This window comes from Serinus canaria, chromosome 1, assembly GCF_022539315.1.
Source record: "Serinus canaria isolate serCan28SL12 chromosome 1, serCan2020, whole genome shotgun sequence".
NCBI lineage: Eukaryota > Metazoa > Chordata > Aves > Passeriformes > Fringillidae > Serinus > Serinus canaria.
Window position 1 is genome coordinate 101,555,073 of NC_066313.1, and position 10,898 is coordinate 101,565,970.

Here is a 10,898-nt window from a genome sequence, read left to right on the forward strand (position 1 = left end):
TGAGTGTTTCAGTTCTTGGGGGAGGGGGGAAGAGGGCTAAGGTGCATTTCTTGCTTCTTCAGTTATCTCTTGCTTTGATCACATACACACACCTCCAACACTTTTGGTGGTAAAACTGGTATGACAGTGCTGCAAATAATATTTTCTTAAAAATAATGAAGTTTTCTTTTGATCTTAGATGGTTTCCTCCTTTTTAATTTTTTCCAGTTATGGATTAGAGTGCAATTCAAGTTCTATTATTTTGAAATATTCAGAATTACAAAATATCATTCTTGAAACTCTACAGGCTTTCGTTTTTGATAGCCTCTAAATAGGCATTTGATGTTCTGTAGCTGACTTTGCCTCACAACAGTGATTCATTGCTGGTTGAACTGTGAGATACACAAATTCTGAAGGAACTCCTAAAAAGTATGCTATGGGACAGAATTTTGTTGTGGGTTAAATCCTCTCAAATTTATGGCCATTTTCCATAAAATCCAAAGGGGAGTATTTTGCACTTGGCAGTGCACTTGGCAGCTTCACTTCTCAAATGGCAACCTGGAATCTCCACCAGAGCTTTTACCATTCTAGTATCACCAGCTTTTTTAAAATAGAAGGACATTTTGTGTTCTGAGAATTTCAGGTAGTGTTTGTCCTCATTCATGCTTTCTTTAAGGTAGTCTGTGTAGTAGTCTGTGTAGCTACATTGCCTCCAGTTGCAGTTTGTGTAGTTGCTTTGGACCTTCTGTCTGGTTCTGTGAAGGTGTAGTTCCCACTGATGCCAGGTGCCTTTGGGGTGGCAGTTTACCAGTGGGGAAGTGGGACAACAGATATGAGTGTCTCTGAGAACAGGAGTATTTTGGAGTGGGTGTCCTTATCCATTGCCAGCACTGAGTGTTAAAGTGATCATTTGAGTTCCACTAGGAAGTTACTGGCTGATATCATCCTTTAATGTGGGTCATGTGATAATAATACTGGGTATATAAACAGTCTTCTCCTGGACCTGTACTGCTTTCAAGTAATACACTTTCAAAAGGATATGTCCTCATTCCATCTTTCATTTAACAGACAGTTTTGTATTTTTCCAAAGAGATCGTGTCTGTCTGTTCATCACCCTGGATAATGTGGAATTCTGAGGAGGATAGTGAACCTCCAGGAAGAGAATTTCCTTTCTTTATATGAGTTTTTGTTATCTACTCCATCCCACAGCTGAATTCTGATCAGTTATACAGGCCACAATTCAAGAAGCTCTGAAAATAAGGAAATGCTAAGAAAAGCAATTGAATTCGTATCGTCCAGCTTCCATTGAAGTGAGGCAGCGTGAAATGGAGTGTGAAATGCTGTGGTCACTGTTTACATTTTCCCTAAATTGGATGATCAGGTAACATGAGACTAAAAATACTCTTACTGGGAAATGTAACCTATTTTTTTCTGGATGAGAAGCTAGCTACAGTATTTTTTGTACAGAAAAAGAAAAGTTAATATAAAGTCAATGGCCAAGAGTTAGTTGATAAAACAGGTCCTTGTGATCTGAATAGTCATATACCATGCTGGATCTGTGATTAGGTTTCTTAATGCATTATAGTTAGTTCTATGTATAAATTTCAGGAACTAATTTCAGTTGTTGTTATTATAATAGTTACTAAAACTATTTGCATTGCCAAAATGTGCAGTACACCTAAAATATCAGAGAACATAGAATCAGCGTTCCCTGGGTAAGGGATTGAAGCTGTAGGGTAAATGTATGAAAAATTCATGCTAACCTAAGATGTTCCACTATTCTAAGCATATGCTGCAATATCTTTCAGCTGCAAGAAGCCTGGCAGCATGTTTAACATGGTACCTATTCCACTTAAAATAAAAAGATAAGAGCTCCAGTCAGCTAGCATCAGTAGTGGACTCTTGACCCAGTTCCTTTTATAAAACAATTTATTTGAAGAGACTGTAAAATATCAAAGGAATTCGTTATTCAGAGATGATTAAATGTTACAGTGGTATAATACTTTAAAATATTCTTGAAAATCATCTTTGTCTTATTTACTCATATTGGAGTACAAATGTTTCAACTTAGTTCTAAGATGTTTTTGACTTTGAAGTTTCAGTTATGCCTGACAGAGACTTTGCACATGCTCTTTGCTGTGGAATTCTTTTGCAGTTTAAAATTCTCAGATGGAGTTCAGACATATCTCTGCTCCAGCATGGAATCTCTTGAACATAACATTAGGGCTTTTGGTTTAGTACAATTTGATCTCCTTGTAGTCACGTATTAAAGAAGTGGAGAGAGCTTTTCCATCAATTTATTGTTGAAGTGAAAAAAAGACAGGAATGCCTGATATATCAATAACAATGTCTCTCCATATCCTACTTTGAGATCTCCATATGTCCAAGCTCTCTAATGGAAGAGGCTTTGCAAGTCCCCTGGATTTCCTTCACAGATAAATTGAGGTCTTTCTCATGGTGTCACAGATACATGTTTTCATTAGTGCTTGGTAACTGATTTGCTTGGAAACATATCAAGCTTTGAAGGATCCTGAAAAAGTTGCTGACCCAGAATTCTGCATCAGTGATTGCTTTTAACTTCATTACTCCATTTTTTAGGGTTGGTTTGCATGATTCTTGTAAATAGTATGCCTGTTTATTACTTATCAAGGAGGTATTCCTTGACAGGAAAAATGCCAAAACAGATAAGATGCTCCTTTATAAGGCTTAATTTCTGATGGTGGGAAGGAAGAAGGGAAGCTTGATGGCTCATTTTCCAGATATTTTATGCTCTTCTGTAGCAGCACATTCTTTTTGTTTCCCTCAGATTTTTTTTCTGACAAAATTATCTTAAAATTTTGCCTTTATGAAGAACTTGTTGTGTGTTTTCTTTCCTGTGCTCAAAGAGGGGGAGACCATGAGGTGGGCTTTTAAACATCAGGAGGTGTCCCTTTCATATGTCCATCCAGTCCTATATAAATTCAGATGATCTCATTTCCAGGTTGTTTCCATTAGTAGCTGCAAGTTCCAGAGGAGTGGCCGTGTCTGCTCAGGCTGTGGGGGGACACAGACTTGACAAAGTCAGATGCCTTAAGGTGTCACCTGTGAGTAGCCCTCTTGATCAGATGTGCCACACTGACTCTGCTTTGGTGGTCTCACAGGTCAGTTCCTCCATCCATAGGACCATTCAAGCAGCTCTCTGAAGTGTCTTTGTGCCTGCTCTGGAGGGACATTCAGGATGAAGCAGCCATGGGAAGTGCACAGAGCAGGCAGGCACCAGGGCTCTGCAGAGAGTCACTGCTCCTGCAGGAGAGAGCTGTGTGTCTCTGACTGTACCAATTCTGACCTCTGCAAGTCCTCCATCTGCAAAAACCCTTTCAAAAGTTAAATGAGTCTGTGACTTTCTTGTGTCTAGCTGCAGTAGAATTGGTTTGTTTATAACAGTGCATCCTCTGAGGTTTTAATCAGGTTTATTTCCCCACAAAAATGTGGGGTGCTGCTTGAGGAACCTAAGCTATGCTGAAATTCACTGAAGTGGTGGAATCACCATCCCTGGAAGTGTTCAAAAGGTGTGTGGATGTGGCAGCTGGGCTGCTGGGGTAATGGCTGGACTGTGAGCTTAGAGGTTTTTTCCAACTCTAATGATTCTGTGATTCACGTTACTAAGTAGGTAAAGTTTTATTCACATTACTAAGTGGGTAAGAGTCTTATTTCAGTACTTATGATAGCATTCCTGACCTGAAAGGGGTTCTTCATGGCATTTTAGCAGTGGCAGATAGGTGTCACTCAGGTCTGCTTTGTCTGCTGAAATTCCAGTGCATGACACTAGTTCTCTCTCACTCTGTCATTCAGACTTTCATTCCTGCTGGTGTCTCACCGAGGTGGGGCATATGCATTGTTACTAGAGTGTTTCTTTGTTCTGAACAGGCAAGAAAGCAGATTAGAAGTTGAAATTACTTCCAAGTAATTTGGTTTCTGGTATGCAGCAGAAAAACCTTCCTGTCTTTACAGCAAGAGCTCATCTTTAAGTCAATATGAATATCACCTTTCACGATGGAAGTGTAAAATCGTGATGTAATTGTCAAAAGATGTAGTTACTACTGATAGTGAAACCATTGGCCAAAGAATATGCAAATAGAGGTTGTGGTTCTAGTTCCTGACATGTTGTCTACTACTAGGAAAGTGTGTCTGTTCCCCCAAACACTCAGAAGTGTTTTTTTGGAAGACACAGGGAGAACACACCACGTGTGTGGAACAGAATATTGCAATTGGAACTCATAATTTTCAGGTCATTGAGTTAAGTCCTCTGTTGCCATAATGTTGCCTGATTTAACTTCATAAAATCATCTGTCTTTTAATACTGCTTGGGGGGATCAATAGATTTGATATGTATCCAGTAATGAGGTGGAACCTCATCCTTCCAGAGGATTTCAGGTCACTTTAGCCAGATTTGCCCTGTTAAGCAGTACAATCTGTAATAATGGATGTTGACAGAAAAGCAGGTTTTGTAACTTCTGGTCTTGGAATGAGTGGAAATAATATCTTTTTGTAAGAGTAATATGAAAAGAAAGGCCAATATGAAGTGAAAGTGTCCTGATTAGCAGCTCACAATGGTACCTGGATCAGAAAATCTTCATTGCATTTTCTCTCAAATTCAGCCTGCCAAAAGCTGGTTTGCTGGTCAGTGACATGAGCAGCAGACTTAAGCTGGCTGACTAGGACAGCGTGTTCAGGCTGGGTTCCTGTGCTTCTGTGCTTCCCTTCTGGTGGGTTTGATGGTGTAAGGTGATAACTTCAGCTCTGCAGTGCTAGAGACACAGATTTGGGATGTAATGTACCAGCCACCTGAGATTGGGCATCATCCACCAAGATCCCATTTTCAAATATCCACGTTAGTGTTGTCTTCAGTGGGGAGGAAGGTTACAGAGAAGCAAGCATGGATGTCAAGTAAATTCAACTCCAAAGTAACTGACAGTGACTTCTGAATAATTTTCAGTGCTTGCAGCTTTCTGCTTTTTACCAGGGCATTTTTTCATTCCACGTGAACTTTTTGAAGTGTTGTAGTGTTTGAAGTGCCTCAGCATCCAGACTGTCTGAAGGCAGGAACAGATGCAGAACTCAAGTGTCTAAGGGAAGCACATTCAGTCCTCTGCTGTAGCAGGCAACCAAGCTACATTGTCTAATGTAATTTGTAAAAATTATTAAGATGAAGCTCAGTAAATGCACGTTGTTAACCCCTGCAACTTCTGTTTGAAAGGCTGTTGCAAAACCACTTGCCTCTGTATTTTGGGGTAATATTTCTAATGCTTGTTGATCATTAGAATGGGAGAGGCTAATTCTCAAGAATAGACTTACAAAGAAACAAAAATTACTTTTGACTTGCAAATTTCTCCCTATTAGCTACGGTTCATGGACTTAATACTCTTCAGGGATTTTCTTTAATATTGTCACGTATTTCAGGGTTTTTTTCACATACTTTTTTATATTTTAAAATGAACTGAGCATTTGTGGGCAGGATGTTTGGAAATGCTAGTTGCTCTTTTTTTTCCCCCCTCTGTCAACTTTTATTTCATTTCCCACGGTGTTGCAGATACCAAATAGAACAAAGCTGAAGGTTCCCTATTATGATTTTGTTTGATGTACAACAAATTAATTTACAGACTCATTGATAGCTGCTGGGAAATGAAGGATTGGTTTTGTTTGGTCAGTGAAGATGATAGGCATGGATCAAATAAGGGTTAACAATAATGCACTTGAACAGATTGAATCAGAACATAATGCATGTATTGAATTTGATTGCAACATGCATGACCATGGAAAAGTTTTTTGTTTAAAAGAAATCAAGGCTATGGCTTAATTATCAAAGCAAAACAGAAGACATAAAGAGCTACATGTTTCTGATACTGCTTTTTTCAAAAATAGCTCCCTTCACACAGTTATCTACATGTTTAATTTCCATGCATAATAGCAACAGTTATTGTTGTCATTTGTTACGAGAGATTAACAGATAGCAAGTACAAACAAACGCAAATAAGGCCTGAAAAGAGAGGTGACAAAGAAAAAAAGACCTCTTTACTGTTAATTATAACTGGTGGGAAGTCTGTACAAATGACATTAACTGTTTTCTGTATGAATTGAAGTGGCATCCAGTTTGTTAGTATCTACTCAACACATTTGGGCATTTCATTGTAGGCAATAACTTAAATCTTCATTTTTTGAATATAGTTTATTGAGAAATGTGCTGCTCAATAAAACTTGTATGCTTTGATCATTATTTCTTAGTAGCTGAAAGCAGGCATAATAGTAAGCTGTTGAATTTAAGTGTTTATTTTTATCCTAAGCTATGGTTTTTTAGTTAAGTCAGGGGATTTTCAGTCTTTTTTCACCTGCTTTTTGTGACCAGCAGAACATCCTAGTGCTTTCTTCAACAGTGACTGCATTAGACTGAAACAATTGCATAAAGAAACTTGCTTCAAATTATTCAGTGGTAGTTTGAGAGGACCTTCTATGCATTCTCTTGTAAAACAGTAGAAACTGTACCTTGTTAGTGGTGTAGTCCTTTGTTTCATAATTGTTAGCAAAAAAGGCCAATAGATGGCAGAAAACACAGTTACTGTTATCATACATTATTTTCACGGTTGTCTATTTTTGAGTATTCTGTTCAGATGAAGCTGGGATGCTGCTTCCATTCCAGGCTTTGTTTTTTCAGTTGCACTTGCATTCCCTAACAAAATATCTTACTATCTGGAAGTTTCCATTATTTGTTTTTCTAATATAACAAATTGCTTCAAAGTTCAGATGTAGTCATTTAATATGTTTTGAGTCATGAATGTTCTCTTTGTGCACACAGAATCTTTTCATAGTTACAGCTGAAAAAATGATGCTCTTCAACAGGAGGGTTTTGGAATGGGTGAGGACACTCTCCACACCTCCCCGTGCCTGGCTGTGTATTTTAAGGTGGTGTTTATGTCAGATTGCTGCCAGATGTTTCACAGGAGATAGAGATGCCACAGAATAAACAGATTTCCAAACAGATCATGTCTTTTGTCTCTAAAAAATTATTTTGATGCAAGATCTGTGAGAGTTAATTATCCTTACAAAAATGTTTTTGATTTTTGGCTCTAATGATATTATTGGTACTCATGTAGGTGAGTGCCTGAAGATCTCAGTGCTATCCTTGAGTATCTTTTTTTGGTAGAAGGTTATTCCTTATATGTCTGTTTAAACTGAGTTATTTAATAAGTGTGAGACAACATGATAAACACCTACCTCTTTTAGAGGAAATCTTAGGTTCATTTGCAAAACCAAAGCCAAGGCCTGTCTTTTTCACTTGAGGCTCGTTTGTGTTGCTGACTTCAGAAGACACAGGTCAGGTGTCTGTTACGCCAGGCCCTAAGTTAGGATTTCTCACAGTGAACCATGTGTTGGTGAAGTAGCTCAGTCTTGGTGAGCAGTGGCTTGGGTTGCTAATGTCAGTTCTGAAGTATTTGTCATAAATAAATTGTATATGACAAAGAAAGTGGTACTAGGACTGCTAGGGCAACAATTGTGCAAGAGAGCAAATCACAGGTTTTTAAATTCTTGACATTTTCTCACTGTGCAGTTTTAAATGTCATCATTTACATTGCTGATCTACATAACAATAAAGTTCCCACTTAGTGATCAGATACACTGATCATACTGTTTCCAAAAGCCTTTACTTTGTTAGGAGGGTCTGGAGCAGGGAGGATTTCCTCATCCCAAAATCTGTTAGGTGAATTGCTTTTGGAGATGCATTTTCTTCCTCCATATGCTATAAATGGATCGTAGGGTAAGCTAATGGATAGTAATGGAAAAGCTTAAACTGGGTATCAGGCTTTAGATGTCAGAGTTGGGTGAAATGAGTCTAAATGCATGTGTAAATACCCTCTTTCCATTCCTGCACTGTGGCTTAAACACTCACTTCAGGAAGTGCTGCATATGTTGATATTGCCATGATGTTCTCCACACGGTTTTTCTGGTGTGCCCACATGGACATAAAAGCTCTGCTCTGCAAGGGCAGCAGGAATCGTTTTGATGGACTTGGCACCAAGTGGGATAATACTGAGTATATGACATGGCTGTAAAAATGGTGAAAGAGGTCTCTAGAATGAATGAAGTTATTTGAGAAGGATTTGAGGTTTCATTTAAAAAGATAAAGAAAAACTGAAACAGTCTTTGAGTACTTCTGAAATTATTATAGAATATATTTTTAAGTTGAAATCCAAGTGGTAATTAGGTAGGCATTGTTGCCAGAGTGTAACATTGGGACAGCTAGTCAAAGAGCTAGTAAGAATTGGAAGCAAGCAATGTTTTGAGTTGACCTCTGATTCATAACATTTCTGTCAAAGTACCAGGAAACCAGATATGGTTTGATTTAACTTCTTTGCAGGAGCAACCAAAATTTTGGAAACAGGCAAAATTAACCGGTCACTATTCCCAGCAGAGACATCACTGGCCAATGGTCTGAAATGCAGTTTGACAGGGGTGAGCTGCTCAGGGTGGTAAAAGCAGGAATGCTCTGCCAAGTAAGGTGAAGTGAGGAAATGCTAAAAACCCCAATGTTAGTTTTGTGTCCAGTATGTGTATTGACCTAGTAGGGAAGAATAAAAATATGATTCTTGTAAAATAAAAAATATCTTTCTGGATATGCCTGCTCAATGCCCAAATGCTTGGTAGTGTGCTTTGGACATACAGAACTTGAGGACAGAAAGGAGCAGAGAACAAGATGGTAAATACCATTTTGTTCTTGTATAAATTCATGTTCGTCGCTATCCGGAATACAGTGTGCACTACTGGTTTCATCTCCCTCTCCACTTGTTCCATTTTCCACCACTCCCTGATTTCCAAAAAGACCTGGGAGAGATTCAGAAAAGGGCAACCAAGATTTGGAGTGGTTTCCAGGCAAGGAACAACTAAGTAAATTAGGACTGTGGTTTGGAAAAGACTTTGATTGAAGGTGATGTGATGGAGGTCTGTAAAATCATGAGTGGCACAAAGAAGGTGAATACAGAATGATTATTCCTAGTCTCTCCTGATGCAAGAACTGGAAAGCGTTAAAAGAGAAGCTGTGTGCATGTGTGTGTGTTTTCAAGAAAAATAAAGTGCTTTTTCATATAGTTTATAGTTGTTCTGCTGGATGTTGCAGATGCTAAAAGTTTACATGGGTTTGAAAAGCACATGAGGTTCATTGAGCTCATTAATGCATTAATTCAGTCACCGCTGAATACAGAGACAGTGATTAGGGTGGTCCTTGACGAATTTCTAAAAGCTGGGTAAAATCTTTGGAAGAGTTTTACTGTGTCCTTTGTCTTTTGCCATTCCTTAAGTGTCTTCTGTTGGTGGTTCTTAGGGAGGAGGTGTGGCATTGTTTTTAGCCTATGGTTGAACCTGACACGAAATGTTCATCCTTACCAGTTCTGCAATCATTCCTTCTTGCATACTCTTAAGAGAAGCCTTTTGCATTGTCTTCCTGAGCTGACATAGAGTGAATTGGCTCAGATTTTATTTCATTTTAACTTGGCAAAATGGTAGATTTTCCTAAATAAATCAATTTGTGTTGAAGTCTTGGAAGCTTTCTGAAAAAAAAAAAAAAAAAAAAAAAAAAAACAACCTCAAAGACTTAGAAGAAGAAAGGAAAGCTTCTGGCCTGGCTGCCATCAGAAAACTGCTTCTCCCCTCTAAAGTGCAAGCAAAGAAATGGCATTTTACTTAAATACTCAATTTATTAGAAGTCTTGCTGAATGGAGTGGAGTGTCCTGCTGAATGGTCTATATAGCTGGATAAAATACTCCTGTTTTATGCTAGTGTTGTAACTGGAGGAGAGAAGAGCAGAGGTTTTGGTATATTTCAAAGAAGGGATGACTGCAGTGTGCAGAGTGTGGGATTTTGAAGCAAGAAGACTCCAGCTTTGTTGTCTGCCATTAATTGTGTTTAAACAAGGTCCTTGAAGGACCTTCATCTCTTCATACGTATTACAGTATCAGGTTCACAGAGTGTGTTAAAGTTGGGATATTTTTCTTCTTTGACTATGATTCATTTTTTAGATGGAATAAAACAAGCTATAACTTAAATTTAGAGTAAAAAATATTTTTCTGTGTTCTGCCTTTCTGCAGGGTTGGTTAATATGCGAGGAGCCAACTTGCCAGAATCGAACGCGTCGGCTTCCACTGAGTTTCTCCCGGAGTGGCCCCGTGTGCCAGGCCTGCAGGAAGGCTGTTCTGAGACCAGAGGTGAGTGTTTTGGGACAGAGCTCTGACAGCAGTGGATTGAGATTCTCCTGAAGCTCACCTGGCTCTCAACTCTGTCTTTCAAAGGTAGCAGGATATTAAGCAGGACTTTTTAATTAGTTTATTAGTTTAAAGGAGACTGTTTATGCTTTTCTTGCTCCACATTTAAGCTGCTTCCTCATTGCTGTGAAGAGAGCGTGCCATGCAGCTGCTATGTTTGGAAATTTTCCAGCTGACAAGCATTTGGTCAGCAAACTAGAATTTGCTGGAATGTCTCTGCCAGAATACAGGTAAATTAACATAGACAAACAAACCCAACCTTTCAAACCAAAACCAGCCACCTGCTTTTCTTCTGACTGGTTGTTACTTGGCTGCATTTGGTGCTGAGGAGCTGGAGGTGAACTTCCATGCCATCATCTGGGGGTACTCTAAGATGGTATTTCCAGGAGATCAGAAGTTTTGGGTTCTGCACATTTGAATTTGGCTCCACGCCTGAAAAATGTAGAAGCTTTTAAACCTCACGTTGAGCTAGATGGTCTGGTCTTCCAGACCTCAAGAAGCCTGATGGTTTTCTTGGTTTCCTAGAGGAAAGGAAGCTGATTGTTTCATGTCATAAAATTCTGGTAAAGCACTTCATTTGGTAAGAAAATAGAAGGAAAATGAGTTCATCATTTAGAAATCATGACAATTTAC

General features: G+C 38.8%; 1 protein-coding gene across 1 annotated transcript in view; it reads left to right on the plus strand.

The window, feature by feature from the left end:
- The window catches only part of POLA1 (DNA polymerase alpha 1, catalytic subunit), a 186,044-nt gene that overhangs the window by 113,217 nt on the left and 61,929 nt on the right, over positions 1-10,898 (plus strand). The window contains 1 exon segment of the mRNA XM_030234270.2: positions 10,092-10,208. Within this exon segment, the coding sequence (XP_030090130.2) occupies positions 10,092-10,208 (117 nt within the window).